General features: G+C 37.7%; 1 protein-coding gene and 1 pseudogene across 2 annotated transcripts in view; both read right to left on the bottom strand.

The window, feature by feature from the left end:
* Positions 1-422: 422 nt before the first annotated feature.
* The window catches only part of POC5 (POC5 centriolar protein), a 37,900-nt gene continuing 17,708 nt past the window's right edge, over positions 423-20,614 (bottom strand). For both annotated transcript variants that reach the window (XM_025998287.2, XM_025998288.2), the window contains exons 7-12: positions 18,499-18,603; positions 16,728-16,907; positions 14,073-14,226; positions 11,623-11,900; positions 3,988-4,164; positions 423-998 (exon numbers count right to left, since the gene is read on the bottom strand). In XM_025998287.2, coding sequence (XP_025854072.1) covers positions 855-998; positions 3,988-4,164; positions 11,623-11,900; positions 14,073-14,226; positions 16,728-16,907; positions 18,499-18,603 — 1,038 coding nt within the window. In that variant the 3' untranslated portion in view covers positions 423-854. The remainder of the gene's footprint in view (positions 999-3,987; positions 4,165-11,622; positions 11,901-14,072; positions 14,227-16,727; positions 16,908-18,498; positions 18,604-20,614) is intronic.
* On the bottom strand, positions 14,406-15,309 carry LOC112919750 (eukaryotic translation initiation factor 3 subunit F pseudogene; annotated as a pseudogene).

Raw genomic sequence — 20,614 nt, 5'->3', positions numbered from 1 at the left:
CTGCTAAAGATATGAAAATTGAGGCTCCGGACAAATCCTTTAGAATTTGTTTTTATGTAACCCAGAGTACTGGGTGAGATAGGAGGGGAAGGTAGATGTCACTGTTTCACAGACGGGATCCTATTATTCACGAAATTAAATGTCTGGCCCAAGATAACCCAGTCAGCTAGCAATAAAACCATGAGAAGCCTGGTCCTGCTTTCCTCAGTCACTTTTACCCAGATGGCTTCCTCCTATTGGCCAGCCTCTGAAAAGTCTCTGCCAGGTCCAGAAGGTTTGCTGAGTTGCCCAGTGCTATACCCACCCCCATTTAACATTAACATTATTCATAGATCTCACCAATTCTCATCTTTAATTTTAATAGTCTTAGGAAAATGAAAACTAATATTAATATATTAATAATAATCACAAAGACTTTGTGATACAGTATCATTATTACTCTTTATTTTTAAAATAAAAATACCTTAATTAAATCTGTTTAAAATAATTTTTTTAGTAAAGTTCTCAAAATTTACTTAGTAACACTGGAAATGATTTAGCCTTTTGGAAATAACATTGAGAAAACAGGATTTATACACTTTTATGGTATACTCAGGGACAGGCTGAACTTACTAAACAAATTAAGTCGCTTTTTAAAAAAGTTTTACTTAATTGCTTAAATTAAAAAAATAACATTAAAATAAGCCTACATATAGTTACAAAGGATGGTATGACTTGAAAGAGTCTCTTGTAATTTTGAAAAGATGAACATGATGTATCCATGGTGTTCTAAGAATATGAAATTTTAAAAGCTAGAGACTTCAAATCCTTGGTAAAACCAGAAGAATTAAAAGATCTCAATGTGCATATTCATTTTAGTCAACCACTTTTATGGAGTGAATGCTTGTGAGAGACTGGGTGTGAGTTGACCTGGTTCCGAGGGACCGAGAAGCTGAGGTACTACTTTCAGGATGAATCGTCCGGGGATATTTTGCTGCAGCAGCTTGAGGAATGGTTTGCTGAAAAAGTTAAAAGTCTACTTTAACAATCCCGTAAGATTACACACATTAAGTGCCATTTCATTATATATAATTTAACCAAACAAACATTTGTTAAGCATCCAGTAGACAGAGGCAGTAAGCTAGGGAGGCAGCCATTAGAACAATTAAGCTGTGGTCCTTAATCCGTAAGTTAGACTCGTGTTCAATACTCAGTATAGAGCTACCTTGCAGAGGGTCACATAAGGAGCCGTGGGAGTCACTCCACAGAGAGGATTCCAGGGGAATCCTGAAATGTCCACAGAGGCCAAGTACAGAAAGGGACTTTATGGTGTCTGGAAGAAGGGTCAGCCCCAAGCCCTCCCTCCATTCTGGTCAGTTTTCTCCTCCCTGTATCTGTGAACACACGGGGTTCAACCTCAGGGAACAAGGGGGAAGCTCTGAGGAATCCTGCCTGGTCCTTGCTTCAAAAAAAAGAGTACGTGTCTCCTACCTCAGCCTGGCTCACCTGGGAGCTGACTAAACCTTTTATGATCATACAAGCGAAGGTATTTCCAGCAGTCTGGTGCTCCTCAGCATGGATTACAACTTTCTATACAAATAACTGGATGCTGGGGACACACTGAGAGGAGGATACCCATGCCACGTCAGAGCTCTGGGGAACATCTGGGACGTGAGCATCGAAGCCTCAGTCAGGGTACAACCGACTTCACCTACACATGTAATACGTGCAAGTACAGGTTTTCTAAGTACACGTTACATGCATACACACGCATGAGACGTACCAGTACAAGGATTCCCTATACTCTGGGGCTACAGCTTCCAGTAGGCAGCAGTGGAACTCATTATCCAGTCTGCAGGCCATGGCACTGAGTGGTGCAGGCACATTCCTAGTAGAGTCTTCCACTTAGAAGAGTCCTCTTTAAAGTACTTGAAGTAAAATTATATATATCTGACCACAACATTCACTATGTATTTTAAAAAAACCTTTTCTTAAAAAAATAATGAATGAAAACTCTTAAAGCTGTTTGTGACATTCCGCTTTAAGAGTTCCTCCTTAAAGAAACAGAAAAATAATTTCCTGACTTTAAGGTATTTTACAGAACTGTTTCACTGTACTAAGTAACTGGATAAGCATTAGAGGTGGGGAGATCTTCCAACTAGTAAGAAACTAGTTGCCAACCACCTAATCCGACCCTGTTCAGAGAGCGATTTCTCCTTGGGGACCTGGGCTACAGGAAATGGAGAAACAGATTCACCCTACCACTGCTTTCATGATCTACAAAAATATGGCCGAGAATGAAGGAGCACAGGGAACAAGCAATTATCCAGCAGATGGGGCTAACGTGTCAGAAATCCATGGTTTGTTAGGAACAGCTGTTTCCAGTAGTTACAGCTTCCGAATTCTGGGGATAGACGGGGAGTACAGAGGACTGCTCTATCTGTCTGTCATACAGTCCCACTTAGGGAATAACGGAAGCAGTTGACGGCTGTCTTGTTCACAACCAGTTGCTGGAGAAGTGTTATAGACAATCAGCAAAGGGCAGCTGGGGAGGGAAGCCTCAGAGGAGTTGTCTTTTATTTCTTTGTTTTTTTTCCTCGTAGAATACAAATTCCTATCATTACTACAAAAACAAAAGGCTGCCTAAATTAAAAGTAAGCATATATGTATGGTCTCTTTATGCCTTCATCATCTTACAAATGGATAGTCCCTTCTCTATACACATATGTGCTGACAAAAATAGAAATTAGCTCATTTCTTATTTCTGATAACTAATCTCACATATTCAAACATATGTCGAGAAGTCACCTAAGGACTTCAGAGTCTCTGCAACCCCTGAAGGCTGATACTCCTCCACCCTCCATATCCCCCATCTGGACTTGGTGCCTCTGTGTCTGTCTTCCACTTTCCTTTCCTGTGGCTATTCTTTACCTGAGGCTAAGTTTAAACAATCTCTCCAGCTTCTCTTAATCATCTAGCAACCATCTAGTGCCCAGAAAGAAAAGGATGCAAAATCATTTCACATATATTTTTGCTAATATTTTGACACAGTAAGTAGACAGGAATGTTGTCTAACATTGAAAATTTATGTACGGAGCATTCTCTTTTAAAATCAATTCTTGTTTCTCTTTAAGGATGTGATCTTATAACTTTCAAAAAAAACATTTTGAGAAAATTGTTGATTCATATGCATTGTTAAGAAATAATACAGCAGTATCCCATGTACCTTACTCTAGTAATTTTCAAGTTCAATATGCTTATGATGTTACAATTTATAAAATACCTTTTAAAAAAATATATATCTCATTCAATTTTTACATTATCTCATTTAATCCTGAATCCAGAAAATAACTGTAGGAGTGAAGTACTCTTAACATTCCCATTTTACGCAATAGGAAATGGAAGCTCAAATCTTTTACTTGATTTGTATATAATCACAAAGGCAGTAAATAGCAAAACTGAGGCATTAACTCAGGCTTTTTTATTTTTGCTTAAATTCCAGGCATTTTCTCTTATTTCACGTGAATTAATTACAACCTGAATTTCTTTTTTTCCAAACTACTAATATGCTGACAGTTGTACTGAAAAAAGGGGAAGACGACTTAAAAAGAACAAAAATTAAAGACTATAAAACTATAGGGAAGTGTTTCTTGTAATTAAATACCCGCTGCATGAGTAGCAGATAATGAGTAAACAGTTTTTGTCTCTTTAAATTAACGAGAAATCATGTATAGGTTTCTTTTGGTCACCAACATAGTGGATTACTTTTTGGGTTGATAATTTTTACACTGTTGAGAAGAAATATTTCTGAAATCAATTTCCTAAAAGAGCAAAGGTAGATTTAGAGCAGGTTTGGCAAAGCAGAAGTTTTATAAAGATGATCAGAGTAAAAGGCAGAGTAAGAATCATCATAAATTTTCATCTTCTCCTCAACATGTAATTTGTTTATTAGTCTATGAACTCTGAGGAAAAAGATTTTTTGACAAACGTCATCAAATATGTACTTACCACTGTGACTGGATGATGTTTCTCCACAACAACTGAGCTCATGGGAGGAGAAACTCCCATTATAGCTAAGCCACTGCTAATTCTGTTTTTTGAGGCAAAATCACATCTCCCTGTGATCCGGGCTGTAATTGTTCTTCCAGCTTTCTGTTGTGCAGATGTCACAACTCTGGGCACATACTAAAAAGCCAAAGAAATAACCAGATGGTAGAAAATCCATGGCAAAACATATAGTACTGTTGCTTCTGTAACTTATGAGGAAAATACACAGGCATTAAAAACTAATTGTAGGGACACCTGGGTGGCTCAGTGGTTGGGCGTCTGCCTTTGGCCCAGGGCGTGACCCCGGGGTCCCGGGATCAAGTCCTGAATTGGGACTCGTCCCTGTGGGGCGCCTGCTTCTCCCTCTGCCTCTCTCTCTCTCTGTGTGTCTCTCATGAATAAGTAGATAATATCTTTAAAAATAAAAATTAATTATATATTTAATCAACTTTAACACGGAAAAAAATAAATGAGACAAAAAGCCAAACATAGAACCAAGCACCCCAAAACACCCCCTTAATCTTGGGTGTACCCACCATTTTATAGACTTTTAAAAAACTCTTTATTTTGAAATAAATACAGATTCATAGTATGTTGCAAAGATAATACAGAGAGGTCCTTTGTATTCCTCACCTGGTTTCCTGCCATGATTACATCTTACCTAAGTACAGAATTATGATGTCAAAGCCATCATGTGTACAATGCCTTGGCTAACAGATCTATGTCATTTGAACACATCTACATTCCTGTTACTATCACTGTAATCAAGACACGAACTATTCTAGCACCACAAAGGTCCCCCTCTTGTGACCCTTTAGAATCATATCCATTTCCCTTCCTCAACTGCCCCTAACCTTGGCAACCATTATTCTGTTTTATGAACGCTTTTGATCCTTATGTATAATTAATATTATACACATGCTTTTCATTAGACATATGCTTGTGTGCTCTTTTTTCCTATTGCTTTGTTAAATTTTTTTTTTTTTTTTAAGATTTTATTTATTCATGAGAGACACAGAGAGAGAGTCAGAGACGCAGGCAGAGGGAGAAGCAGGCTCCATGCAGGGAGCCCGGCGTGGGACTTGATCCCAAGTCTCCAGGATCACACCTTAGGCTGAAGGCGGCCGCTGAGGCACCCGGGCTGCCCATTAATATATTTTCTCATGAATACAGAGACCTCCTATAATTTTCAATGAGAGGTTTTAATACCAAGAAAGTACAGTTTATCTAACTCAGTTCTTTTCCTATTATAGGAAATAAATTTTTGTAAATGAAGATTCCTTTTGAGAGCTATTTCTGTAGAATATTTCGCAAAAATGAGATGACCGTATCAAAAGGTAATGTCAGCTTTTACAGCTTTTGTTACTGATGGATAATATTCCAGAAAGGTTCTATCAGGAATAACATATATATTTGATTTAATTTGTGGTTTCTTATTAATGTTTCATACTTACAGTTCATTTTGTCAACTATCCATGTTCTTTAATTACTTGCCAGGAATGGGTATTGTTCTCAAAAATGTTCAATGGCTCCTAATGAATGTTTAAGGGCTCCTGATACAGATACTCATCTCATAGTAGTTTTCCTATTTCGTTTTATTTGTTTTATTTTTCATGCACATAAATTTAAAAAATTATCGCTAATTTTGTCATTAATTTCTTCCATAATTGAATCAACCAGCCTGCTTTGGACAGCTGGGATAATTATACTCTTCTAACGTTTATTTATTTGGGTTTAATTTATTAAAACATTTACAATTTCAGTGTGACTTATGAATCTAATTTTCCCTCTAATCATAATTTTTCCAAAAGCATTATGAAATAGTGATCTTTGTCCATCTGAGGTATCATTGAGTTCTTTACATATCTGCATCTAGATACAGATAGTCATCAGCTATATACTGAAGGATGATGATAATGGGTTCCATAAGAAATGTCTCTGGGAAAATTAAAATGATAGAATATTGATGTGTTGGGAGGACTCTAGGAAAACAGCGCTCAGTGAGGTTTTGTAAATCATTACAGAGTTTTGATTTGAGACTTAATTATAGTTGCACAGAAAATCAAGCAGAGACAAAAATAATCAATTCCAAGAAAAAAAAAAGTTGTACCAGAAAGGAAATGTAAGCATAGTATACATTTGTAGCTTAGCTATATTTACATATCATAAATTTAACTTAATGCAAAGATGGAATATCTGTATCTAAATATGTAAAGTGGAGGAGCACCTGGGTGGCTCAATCGGTTAAATGTCTGACTCTTGATTTTGGCCCTGGTCATGATCTCAGGGTCACGAGATGGATTGCCATGTAGGGTTTTGTGCTGAGCGTAGGCCTGCTTAAGATTATCTCTCTCCCTCTCATCCTGCCCGTGAGCTCTCACACACACACACACACACACACACACACACACACACACACAGTGGATGGGGGAGGGGAAGGAATCAGGTGGTATCAAAAGGCCAAATTCTTTCATCCATAACAGGAAACAGATAATGTCTGAAATTGATGCATGTGGAAATAATGATATGAGCATATTTAGGGAAAAAAGGTAAACAGAAAAAACAGCTAGTAGAATTTAAGGAAAGAGATTTGGAGGACTATTTCTCACTATAATACTTGTAGAAATTATTTGGCTATTTAAACTACATTTTTATGGATCTTATGAATTTAAGGAACCAAAATGCAGATCCTAGGATATTTACAAATATATATTGTAGACTGAATTCATGCTTCTGACCTTCGGGAAACTTTATTCTATTTCTTATTAAATATAAAGTATAGGGATCCCTGGGTGGCGCAGCAGTTTGGCGCCTGCCTTTGGCCCAGGGCGCGATCCTGGAGACCCGGGATCGAATCCCACATCGGGCTCCCGGTGCATGGAGCCTGCTTCTCCCTCTGCCTGTGTCTCTGCCTCTCTCTCTCTCTCTGTGACTATCATAAATAAATAAAAAAAATTAAAAAAAAAAATTTAAATATAAAGTATAAAAAAAGATTTTATAAACTGCCGAAGAGCCTTAAAAAACATTTTAAAATGTAAAATATAAAATTAATTGCTGGTAAGAGTATTTTTATGAAAAATTAAAAACTGAAGTACAACTGAGCTGGTAACCTTATTTCTGCCCAGTCACATTTGAGGGGTATAAACACTCCCAACCATAACAGCTGTTCTTACTTGGAGGATGAAGGAGTGAAAGAAAAACTAAGTAAGTTTTTTTAAATTTATTTATGATAGGCACACAGTGAGAGAGAGAGAGGCAGAGACACAGGCAGAGGGAGAAGCAGGCTCCATGCACCGGGAGCCCGACGTGGGACTCGATCCCGAGTCTCCAGGATCGCGCCCTGGGCCAAAGGCAGGCACCAAACCGCTGCGCCACCCAGGGATCCCCTAAGTAAGTTTTGACTAGGAGATGTGTGGAATAAGAAAATTTAGAGTAGCTGGGAAAATGCTCATGGCTGAAACCTTCACTCAGCCAGTTGAGAATTGCTTTAAAATGTCTTCAGGGGATCCCTGGGTGGTGCAGTGGTTTGGCGCCTGCCTTTGGCCCAGGGCGCGATCTTGGAGACCCGGGATCGAATCCCACGTTGGGCTCCCTGCATGGAGCCTGCTTCTCCCTCTGCCTGTGTCTCTGCCTCTCTCTCTCCCTCTCTCTCTGTGACTATCATAAATAAATAAAATATTTTTTAAAAAAATAAAATGCCTTCAGTAAGGGGCGCCTGGGTGGTCAGTTAAGCCTCTGTCTTTGGCTCGGTCAAGATCCCAAGGTTCTGGGACGCAGCTCCACATGGGGCTCTCCACTCAGTGGAGAGTCTGCTTCTCCCTCTACCTCTGCCCCTCCTCCCCCCCTCAGCTCTCTTTCTCTCTCATTCTGTCTCAAATAAATAAAATATTTTTTAAAATAAAATAAAATGCCTTCAGTAAGATGAAAATACATACTCCAGTAAAGGAAAAAAAAAAGACTTTAAAAATAAACCTTTATATATTTCTCTGAATTAAATAGTTGTCTTAAATTGACTTGCATGACCATAAAAAAAAAAAAATTGACTTGCATGTTTATCAAGTCCTCTTTTGGTTTTCAAATGGTATATTCTATCATCAGATTGCATTGCAAGTTTTGTTAGATTCTTGCTTTACTTGACAAAGACTGAAATGGGAAATTACAGAAAATAATCCACTGAGTGTAGCTTATATAAGAGAAGGCTTAATTACAACCTGTAAACCCATACTCAATTTGGCTCCACATTAAAAAGTAGCAAATTAATACACACTTTTGTTTGAGCATAAAATAAAGTGTAAGATATACATAATTTTTAAAAATTTCCTGCTTTGCCTGACTTTTTAACTGACTTTTTGACTAAATGACCACTTACTGGTCCCAGTCATGTTGAATCTCATTAAATTTATCAGCTTAATTGACTTGGAAAAAATGCTATAAAAACGAAAATTCTAGCTTTTTATACCCTATCAATAAAAACAACAAAATCAAAAGGATTCAGAAAGAAAAGGGAAATGACATATTTTTAAAACTCAGTATTTGTATCTTAATATTTGACAGAGACAAAACCTGATTATTGGTTAAGAAACAGGGCACTGTGATCAAACAGTCAAAAGTCTGAATACCAGTTCTATTACTTCTTTTTTTTTTTTTAATCTTTTATTTATTTTTTTATTTATGATAGTCACAGAGAGAGAAAGAGAGAGAGAGGCAGAGACATAGGCAGAGGAAGAAGCAGGCTCCATGCACTGGGAACCCGACATGGGATTTGATCCTGGGTCTCCAGGATCGCGCCCTGGGCCAAAGGCAGGCGCTAAACCGCTGTGCCACCCAGGGATCCCCTCTATTACTTCTTATATCCACAGGCAAGTTACTCACTCCCTCTCTCTAAACCTCAGTTTCCATTTATAAAATGAGGAAAGCTGTCCTAGGTGCCTAATGATACCCTCTCACTTTCCATTCAGATGAACAGGAAAGTTAAGAGGGAATCTTTACTGAAGAGCTTAAAAATCCAACTCTCAATTGTTGAAGTGTCCAAAGAATAAAGTGTCACCTATTGTCCAACCTTGTGAACTGCAATGTATTTGCTTGTATAACTGCCTGATGTTTTCTTTGAAGAGTGCTTTCCTACCATGAAATTCTGGTATTTTATTTAACAGAGTGAGGGTATCTGCAGAAAGTAAATAATTTTACAGGCAAAGGGGTTATTTTACTAGGATTACTAGGATTATCTTATACTCCTTTCTCCAGTTGTTTCCCAGGCTCTGTGGTTTATTCTCTGTACACACCTCCTACTAAGTCTGGACAAAGTTTTTTGAATGTTCATAGGAAGACTCTGTGATTAAAATGAAAAGAAAGATAAGCAGGCCTAGCTCAGAGATCTCTCCTTTCCCACTTCCAACACTCATGGTTTCACATTAGGTAACTTATCCAACTAATGTACTTGTTTTTAAAAAGAACCATAATAACAAAAGTAGGAAACAAGACACATTTGAGGTGAATCTGAATGTGAGTTCTGTAATTATATACGGAAGGAAGAACACCAGCATTACACTGACAGAGTGATTTACTTCTGATTTTCTTCTCCCCCTAACTGTAAAGGCTGTATTTATGGAACAAAAATTGAATGTGTATCTATTAATGAAGAAGGAAGGCTGGAAGGGCTCTCTATACAATATTGTATTTTTCAGGTTTCAAAGACTTCAAAATTATCTCAGATGATCAAATTGTTTCAAGAAATAACAAGTAGAGGGGATCCCTGGGTGGCTCAGCAGTTTAGCACCTGCCTTCGGCCCAGGGCGTGATCCTGGAGACCTGGGATTGGGTTCCACATTGGGCTCCCTGCACGGAGCCTGCTTCTCCCTCTGCCTGTATCTCTGCCTCTCTCTCCCTCTCTGTGTATCTCATGAATGAATGGATGAAATCTTAAAAAAAAAAAAAAAAAAAAAAAAGAACAAGTAGGTGTTAAGCATATTCATGCATTCTGTTCTTCTGTGCATGTTCAAGTTTATATATAAACGTACAGATGTACAAATGGTGTAGTCGTATTTGAAGGGAATTCTGAAAAATCTAGGTCTATGTATTTTATCTGAATATGCAACAAAAGACAAACCAGAAATTTAAACAAACACTCACTGTGTTTACTTAAATGAGATCATCTGTATAGGATCATACTTGAAAATGTGTAATCATGAAAAATAAACACAGTTTGAACATATGCAGAGTTGAATTTTAGTGTCTTATTTCAAAATCAAAAATTTCCCTTAACAGCTTTAGTTTTTTAACCTCTTTGAATCAAGAGCAAAAATGATAAATAGTAGATCTCAACATATTTCTCCCTGAAGTTAGCTTTCAAAAGGCAGAAATTCACGTGAGCTGGAACACCCAGGATGATCAGTTGTCTGGCTGACTCAGTGCCTTCCTTCGCTGCAGAGAGTGGTCCGGGGCAGTGGCACCTGGTGACGGTCAGCCAGGGAGACCGTAAGACACAGAACCCATTCTGCCATCCTCTGTCCTCTCAGTGGTTGGGGTTGCGGAGGAGAGGGACACAAGCAAATCCCAATCCTCTCAGGAGCTTTATAAAACTACACGTGCCTTTGTGCCTAAGCCAAGCCAGAGCAGGGAAGGTTACAGTGTTGTTAAAAAACAGCCCTGAGGATCCCTGGGTGGCGCAGCGGTTTGGCGCCTGCCTTTGGCCCAGGGCGCGATCCTGGAGACCCGGGATCGAATCCCACATCGGGCTCCCGGTGCATGGAGCCTGCTTCTCCCTCTGCCTGTGTCTCTGCCTCTCTCTCTCTCTCTCTCTCTCTGTGACTATCATAAATAAATAAAAAAAAAAATTAAAAAAAAAAATTTAAAAAACAGCCCTGCATAAGTGAGCCCGGTAGGTAAGTTTGGACTGAATCCTTACTCCCTTTGCTTGAGAACCACGGTTTGAAGAATACAGGATTAACAAGAAGCCCAGGAGTCAGAACCCTGACATGCTTTGTCTATAACTTCTAAATTAGCTTGATGAATTCCCCTTCAGGCAAGTTCTCACACAGATACTCCGTCCCCATTCAATCATTCTAGCTCTACGTACTTCTCTTGAAAGTAGCTCAGTGACTAGGAAAAACTACTCCCATCTTTATTCTAATGTTTTTCCAAATGAAAACCTAACCAAATCAAGATGGAGTAATTACAGAGTTGTGTTAATGATAGATCTGCATCCAGGAAAAGGGAAAGTTGTAATTGAATACAAAATGTACAAAAGAGCCATTAATCTTCTAAGCCCTTGAAAATACCCACTAGGGTTCCCTTAAAAATAAAAAAGTCCATCATCAACTCTTTCTCAAATTTATTTTTCCTGAATAGTTCTTGAAAAATGGGAAATGAGAAAGTTATTTCTGTTTAATTATCACTACTATATTTGAACTTTCAAATATTATTTTCATTTTAAGTTGTTTTAGCCACTTCACATATTAAATATTTTCTGTAGCTTGGTCTAAATATCATTAAGACTTTTCCTCCATGAGAAAATATATTCTAAGTTAAAAATACCCAATATACAAGCAAGGTTTGAGCCCCTTTCCCCACGAGAGCACCTGTATTAACTGTACTAACCATTTCTTCAGGTGCAGCAGTAGCTGTAGGTCCAGCGCCAAGAGCTGCAGAAACGGGAGGGTGAGTAGAGGAAGCGGAAGCAGGCCCAGCAGAAGAGACGGAAGCAGCAGAGGGAAAAGCAGCAGTGCTGGCTGCTCCCATGGCTGCTGGCGGTGGGGACGGCGGCAGTGCAACCACTGAGGGCATCGGAGGGGCCAGAGGATCCAAATGAGCAGAATGTTCTTTTCCTTGAATGCCAGGGCCATACTCTTCCTTTTTATTATTTGTGAAGTCTATCCCTACAAATTACAAATTCATCAAAATTCTTCCAAGCTAAAGTTAGTCTTATGTCCCCCAACAATGAAACTACATAATAGCTAAAATTTGGTTCTAAAGAAAATGTAGAAACTTGTCACGTACTGCATACAATGTTTAGCTAATATAGTTTGTCATTACTAACTGATTAACGTCCGCATTAACTATTAGAAACTTCAGACCATTTCCTTCAATATGTGAACACTAATGAAGAACTGCTTGTATGTAAAAGATAAAAATAAGTATCTATTCAGCTAGGATGTCAGCTGAGTAAAGTGTATTACCAAAAAAGTCATTATAATAATTTGGTCACATTAAGTCTAAGGATTTATGCTCTTTTACATAATTTCATACAACTGTCCTGATCCATGGTTTGGTATTTAGATCTGTAGAATTCTTTTCTGCTATCACTATACCCTCTCATTTCTATCTAATGCTCCTATTCAAACAAAATCAATGTATTTTAAACTTGATTTTTCAGCAAACCATAATAAATCAGTATGTAACCCTAAAATTTTTACCTTTAACACTGTAAAATATAAAGCACAAAGTAAGGTATATTTGCATACTTAACTGACTTCAGTGACACACTATATAGTAACCTTCCCTCAAAAATGAACCTTACCCTTAGATCAGAGTGAGTAACATCGGCTTCTAGATGCTGGAGCAAAGGGTTTCTTCAATTTTTAGATTTGAAGAATTTAGATTTGAAGATTTGAATTTAGATTTGAATTCTAAAACCCCCAGTTTTAGAATTTGGTTAAAATTCCCACTTAAGACTATACCTATGTGGCACCTGACACCAGGGTGAGGGTTTGGAGATTCAGTCACTGAAACGTTTCAGAATGTCTGAACAGAGGGTGTTATACAGCCCTATGTTCAAATGGTCTCTTCCCATTGGAAATTTGGGCTTCTGTGTAAGTCCTTCTCTCAGGCTACCTTTACATAAAACAGAGTAATAGTACCTCATTAACAAAGTTTAATGAGGGACTATAACGCATAGATCCTTTGAAATCCTTTGATGAGAGGGACTAATTCAATATAAAGCAGTGTTGACAATTAAAAGACCATTTATTGGAGAAATCAAGCACTTCTTTGGGTATTAGCAGGATAAACTAGTCTGCTCTGAGATTCTAGGATTCTAAGTTTCTAACCTGCATGTGGACCACACACCATGGTTGCTTCAGACAAAAGTTCCTTGCCTTAACGGCTACCATCCACAACACACACAATTTAAATAATAATGTTTGAAGATGTTTTAAAATGAAGGTACAACAACCACAGAAGTTATTCACTGGATTGGAACGTTAATGGTGTTACAAAATGAAACCGACTCATTGATAACTGTGAGTCTCAAATATGATTTAATATGAGGATATACTGTAAAAAATGATCATGTATTTACATAAAATCGGCTGACTTAATATCATTACTATCATCTTACATATCAAAGTATTTTTTTGTCTTTTAAAGAGCTTTCGATTATATTTCACTGCATTTCCACAAGAACCCTCTGTGAAGCAGGTAGGAAAGATTTACATTGTCTTCTTTGTTCAGAGAAGAAAGCTAAAACCCAATAAGGAAAATAGGCCTTGGTGCACATTACTGGCAAAGATTCTAGCCATGTGCTAATAATCTAAGCCCTGCTGAAGAAACACCCACATAAACCACACAGATCCCAGCTAATACATGGACTTCTCTTCTTAAAATAAATTAATTTCAGTTGAGGCCTCTCTTAAATTGGAGACAAGCAATTTTTAAAATGGGAAGCCATGACTAGATAAATCTTTAATAAACAAAATAGCCCAAGGCACTTGGCAAATTAATTAATTCATTAATTAATTTGTACTTGAAGGCATTGAAATTATTAGTTGAAAGAGCCTTAAAATGTTTTACATTCAAAACATCATTTTAACATTGAGCCTAAACACTTAAGAATTGAGAGTTTACTTGATCAAATCTAAGATACCATAAGTAACCAAAATGGAGTGACTTTTCATGGCAGAATTGAATTGGAGATGACACCATCAAGTAAGAACTGTACCTGGATAAGACACAGTCACTGCAGAAAATTAGTACCACAGACCATAATAATCACTGAAATCTCCTCAAATCCTTTTTGAAAGTAGGCAGAGAACCTTAAATAAAATACTAACCTGTATCACCTCTGTTTTGAAATATAGTCATGGCTTCGAGATTTAATGCACACACTCCCCTCATGAAGGCTTTCTTCATGGAATCTTCAAAATGCTCTTTTTCATGCTGCATTCTTTGGATCTCAGCTTTCGCATTTTCCAAAGCTCCAGATAACTAAATAAGGAGAATTTTTAAAAAGAAAAAGATATGGGACACAAGGAAGGATGTTAATTATTAAAAAAATAGATTTACCCTGTGATGTTATTAATTTTTTTTAATAAAAGGCAGGCTGTGTTTTTATTTAGACTCACAAGCAGTTAACTGACTCAAAATGACTCCAAACACAATGAAGCCATTCTACTTCACTCCATTCTGAGTCCTAGGATGGCCCTGACTAACAGGCATGCTGCTTGGAGCCCATTCACAAGTTTAGTTTCTCAGTGAGGGCAATCTGTGACTATGTGATTGGCCAAGTAGCTATTGAGCATGGTCTCAACATCACTGGGGATTATCTTGTGTACTTGGTTAGCCAGACTCATCAAGCGGCAGCATGAGATATTGTCAGTGGATGCCTTTTCCGACAGCACATCCTCTGTATACTGCAACGCTGTGCTTAGGACATCCTAGATGTGAACTGATGCCCGTCCTACCTGCTGCAAATTGCTTGACAGTCTGTACCCTTGGTTGGGGCTAAAACAGGTCTTCAGAATCAGGTCAACTCCAATGTGTTCAGTGTCATAATATGCATATTCCACTGTCAGAGGTGTGAACATCACCCCATGGTACTCCCAGGGACACCAATTAAAGTGCTGACATAGGCCTTGGTGCTCATGTGGCAGTTCTGGAGGCTCCTGTCCACAGTGAGGTGAATAGGGACAGGGACTTTCCTGCCGTAGTACCCCTGGATCAGCACAGGGTACTCTATAATGTCATGGCCTGTCGGGTACCAGCACAGGATGAGCTCTTCTGGAGACTTTAATTCATACATACTCTCAGCGAATTTAATGTCAACAGATACCTCATCTTTTGACCCCTTGTGAGGCACTGAAACGCAGCTGTTAGTGATTTCCACTGAATGCTTGTCAGCAGTTCTCAGCAGGGTCCTAATAAGGGGCAGCACCCTCGTTGCATGGTGGCTGTCCATGATGGAGGCCAAAATGGCCCGAGTGCAGCCAGACCACACAGCTGCAGGGGGAAGGGATAGGCGAGGGGCAAGGATGCCTGGGAGAGCAGGAGTGGGGCCTAGACCAGAGTCACCGTCCTAGCAGCTTTGCCATGGGGTCTACAGATGAGGCTGGAGCCAGCACTGGAGTTGGAACCAGCGCCAGAGCGGGAGCTGAGGCCAGGGCTGGAGCTGGAGTGGTGGCAGGAGTATTTGCTGGTGCTGCTGGTGTGGCCATCTTGTCAAGCTGTGAAGTTATTTTTATGTGACATACTAAAAACACTTTACCTCTTCTGCTCTGTATCTCAGTTTATTTTAAAAGGTGAATCTTATTTCTACTGTCTCCATCAACAAACCGTTTTCATTCCTAACCATAAAATCAAGGTTCAAACAAGGGGAATTTCATACCAGTCCCACCAAAGGTTGCTGATGTGTTTTAATTATACAAACAGACATGTCATTTCTTAACATAAAACTTTTTTTTTTAATTTTTATTTATTTATGATAGTCACACACACACACACACACAGAGAGAGAGAGAGAGAGACAGGCAGAGACACAGGCAGAGGGAGAAGCAGGCTCCATGCACCGGGAGCCCGATGTGGGATTCAATCCCAGGTCTCCAGGATCGCACATCCTGGGCCAAAGGCAGGCGCCAAACCGCTGCGCCACCCAGGGATCCCAACATAAAACTTTTATAGAGAATATTAAAATACCGATCTCATCTCTTCAGAAAAAAAATACCTAAGTGCACTATTAACAGAATTTTTCTTCTTTTTTAAAAAAACTGTTATCCATAGAATTCAAAGTGCAGAGGGACATCAAGCACAAGACTCTATCCCATAGACCAAATTAGAAGAGACTGCATTTCTTTTGCATGTCATTTTGAATTGCAAAAATGTATACAGTAAATCTTATTTTTAGCGTTAAGAACTTAGTTCTATAATGGAAAAAGGTTTTTCTTTTAATATCTGACTTCAAGAGACCTACTGCATTCTTCACTATGGTTTTTATTTCATTTTGGGTCTCAAATATTTTGCCTTGGAAACAATGTTTATTAATAAAAGCCAATGGGAAAATAATTTTAATTTATATGCAACTGCTTTATATCAACCTTATCAGAACATAATTTACTTAAATTAACATAAGGATAAACATTTTTGTTTTGGGTCTTTACTTACAGCTCAATAAAAGCCAAATGAAGCAGCAAAGGAAAGCATGCTTTCTTAGAAACATAGGATTCTTTTTTTTTTTTTTTTGAAACATAGGATTCTATAGCTGATTTACATTTCCAAGGGAAATGGATATGCTAGAGATCCAACAGAAGTATGGAGTTCAGAGAATTATGTCTGTGGGTCCAACTTACTAGCGTTCTTTGCCAGGAAGTCTTGTTTGAATCTGTAGGGCATTAAATGGAACTGGAAAAATGGGTTACTCTGCTGAACCATAACTAACGGGTTTTTATCTTTTTAATTTTTATTAAAAGAAAGTGAAAGTATGAGAAAAAGTTTACCACAGCAACTCTGGTTTCATAATCATTGGAAAGCTGGACACAAACTTCTTCCGCTCTTGCCTGACAAGCTCTTTCCACCACATCTTTCCACTGCTTCTGTACTATGGATCGCCAGCCCTTCCAGACTTTCTTCAGTAAAGTTCTCTGGAAGTACTGGTCAGCCAGTTTACCTTCATAGACCTAAATGAAAGTAATACGCAACCTCAAAAACACAGTGGACTAGTAAATATATTGGCAGTAATGTTAAAAACCATAATGTAACACTGTGCTAAGCAGTGTACATATGTTATCATCTAATCCTGTGTAATCACATTATTCTCATCTGCAGACAGGAGGACAGGCTTAGAGAGGTTAAATAACCTGCCCAGGTCACACAAGTAGAAATGGAAAAGCCAGCCTTGTCTCACTTCAGAACCCAAGCTCTCATCCTTGTATCATCCTATATGCCACCAATCAAGTTAGGAGTAAAAAAACAAAACAAAAACAAATGAAGGAAAACTAGTAACTTGCCCATTGGAGGTAGGAACGTATAGCACCTTTTACTTGAAGGCAGGTCTAGGCGAACAACAGAGAATGGCTGCAAGGCAGAGACGGTGGTGGCTGTGGCTTCAGGTGGCCACCACTAGAAGAAAGGCTAATTTAATTTACACACTTTGCCATCATATATAGCACCAAATAGATCCAAATAGAAACCTATGCCAGCCTTCTTTTATCAATGAACTTAAAGTCTTTGGAAAAAGTAGTTCCAATTTCAATTTTCTTAAATTTAAAAAGCTATTCAAAAAACTGATGGCAGCCGCAACTATTTCAACTAATATTTAAATATAATATATTCTCATTATTTCACTTGGCAAATAACTTTCAAAATATGGCATGCTCATTTAAGTAATTCTTTTCAATATGATTAGCATAAATTAATCTACTGGGATTAATAAAAAAAAAAAAAGAAAGCACTAGAAAGTATCCTTCAAAGAGAAATCCTAATTCCATGATAGTAGTAGCCTTTTCCTTAAGTATTAATCTCTTAGAAGTAAACCCACAGAGCTCACTCCATGGCTCACATGAGCATCAAATAAAACACACACACACACATCCATTCTGTACACTCTTGAGTCTCCATACTTTGTATTCTTGTTGGATATACATGGATTCTCACTTTTCCACTTCTGATACAGTAATTTATTCTTCTTAGTTCATATTTGCTCTGCTACACTGATTTAGCTCTGATTTAATTAAAATAAGATGTTTAAGTATAAATTATAAACAAACTAAAAATAATTTTTAAAAAGCTATACAGATATGGCTTTTTTGGTTCTCTGAGGCAAGTCTACAATAGACATTTACACAATTTTATAATATATCAATATAGTACTTCCTCTTTATGAAAAGGATATATTCAGGCATTTCTGAAGTAGCAACAAATAAGAAGTATATATGTTAAAGATTATAAATTCTTTCCCCACATCTGACATTAAATTTGTTGAAGGGGTTCCATGACGAGGGCATGTGTAAGTCAGGTATGATCCTTACTAACTTTATTAAGTAGGAAACCATATAAATCAGTCTATAAAATATGAGGGTTTTTTCCCCCCAAACTATACCAAAATCAAATTCCTTTGAAATAAGAGCAATATTAAATTATAAATTCATTTTGATTTATTAGAAAACAAATCTCCCTTTGACTTTAATGAAAGCGCTAAAATGTGATCCTAAACTCTTTTGAGTTCAGAAGTCTAATATCTATCAGTTATCATTTTGTTTTTATACTTACATCCTGTCTGGATTTAACATGGCCAATTCGCCAGTGGAAGAATGTTCTCATCAACTCTATCCTTTCCTTTTGTTTGCCTATGGCATGCGACAAGCTAGAAATCACCTGAAAACGGTAATTAACCCAATTATTGCGATGTTATAATAACAGTAATTGGTAAAGTAACTTGCTTATACATCAAAAAATGCCCTAGAGAATTCCTATATGTCACTAGTCTATTCATCCAGTTAACCTCATTATTATCTGTAAAAAGACCAAAAAACTTGACCACATGAATGTACTATGTATCAATGAATAAAGGGGAATAAAAGAGAATAGTAAGAGAAATCTTCATTATGTATCATGGTAATCCTCAAAAAGTTCACATATATGAAAATTAATATGGTCACTGACATTTAATTCAAGAAAGATAACTACACATTTGAATATTTTGCTATGTATACAGAAAGTCTTTGTTCACTAGACTTAAGGGTAGGACCGGGTTTTAAACATCTTTCTGGTCTCTAAGTACCTTTGGTACCTTGGATTAGAAGTTGTTCAATAACTGTTTAAGGATTTTCTGGATTCAACAAACTCATTAAAGCAAACAATAGTTATCCTATAATGTACTTTCTCAGGTCTTCTTGTTCTTTAAAAAAAAAAATTTACAAAGGTGTTTAAATCCTAAGATGGTTATCTTCCCTTAAAAAGAACTGAATAACTAAAATACATTCTTTAAATTGGCCACCTTAAAGCAAAATTTAGTAAATTGGGTATATTTACTTTACTTTTTTTTTTTTTTTTAAAGATTTTTAAATTTATTTATTCATGAGAGACACAGGCAGAGAGAGAAGCAGGCTCCCTGCAGGGAGCCCAATGTGGAACTTGATCCTGGAACCCTGGGACCACACCCAAAGGCAGACACCCAACCGCTGAGCCCCCCAGGCGTCCCTATTCTGGCTTTTCTTTAAATTATTGTCAAAAGTGGAAAAGGGCACACATTCTAAGACATTAGTAATATTCTATTTCTCGAGCTCTATGGTGGCACACAGCTGTTCATCTTATCCATTTTCAAAAATTGGACACATGTACACTATTTTGTGTGTGATACTTTGAAATTAAAAAAACATGCATTTAAAATATTTTAAAATCTTACAACAGATTTTTGACGGGTATAGAGAAAATGACTGACATTAGTATCTACTGCTTCAAAAAAGAGAACTATATAAAATGTTTGATTTTATAGGATACCCTGAACATTAAATGTGTGTGTGTGTGTGTGTGTGTATATATATATATTTTTTTAAGATTTTATTTATTGACTTGACACAGAGAGAGCATAAGCAGGGAGAGCAGCACACAGAGGCAGAGGGAGAAATGGACTCCTGATGCAGGGCTTATTCCTAGGACCCTGGGATCATGACCTGAGCTAAAGGCAGACATTCAACCGACTGAGCCACCCAGGCACTTCAATAAATATTTTAAAAGATATATTATCTTTATTTAGTTCATTAAAACAGTGAATGCTACATCAGCAGACAAGTAGCAGAGGTGTTACCTCTGAAAGGTACCATCCTCCGGGGTGGGGTTAGGGTAGGAAGCGGAAGCAGTGGATATATTGCCCATTCTGCTTTCTTGAAGGTGCTGTTGGGAGGCACAAAATTAGCACAGATCTGAACCTTACCCTCTCATTCTTAAGAGGCTAACAGAAAATGAAATAAAAAGTATTCTCTGTGTGGGGCTCCTGGGTGGCTCAGTCTGTTAAGCGTCTTGACTCTCAATTTCAGCTCAAGTCATGATCTCAGAGTGGTGACATCAAGCCCAGAGTTGGGCTCCTCACTGGGCATGGAGCCTGCTTGAGATTCTCTCTCCCTCTCTCTCTGCCCCTCCTCCCCTTCACCTGTGTGCATGCTCTTTCTCTCTCTCAAAAAATAAATGCTCTGTGTCTATAATAAAATTAAAAAGACTTCATCAATGAATAAAGACATATCACAGATAAAATATGAGATACTTAAAATGGCTCCTAAAAACACGGTTTAAAATGTGGGTAATGCTGGTTCCATGATGTTCTCTTAAGAGCAATTCAGGAAAAAAGACGGAAGGAAAAATTAAGTGTTCTGACATTTAGCATGCACTT

This window comes from Vulpes vulpes, chromosome 14 (genome assembly GCF_048418805.1).
Source record: "Vulpes vulpes isolate BD-2025 chromosome 14, VulVul3, whole genome shotgun sequence".
Taxonomy (NCBI): domain Eukaryota; kingdom Metazoa; phylum Chordata; class Mammalia; order Carnivora; family Canidae; genus Vulpes; species Vulpes vulpes.
The sequence above is the reverse complement of the archived record's forward strand: the minus strand, read 5'-3'. Positions and strand labels throughout refer to the sequence as shown.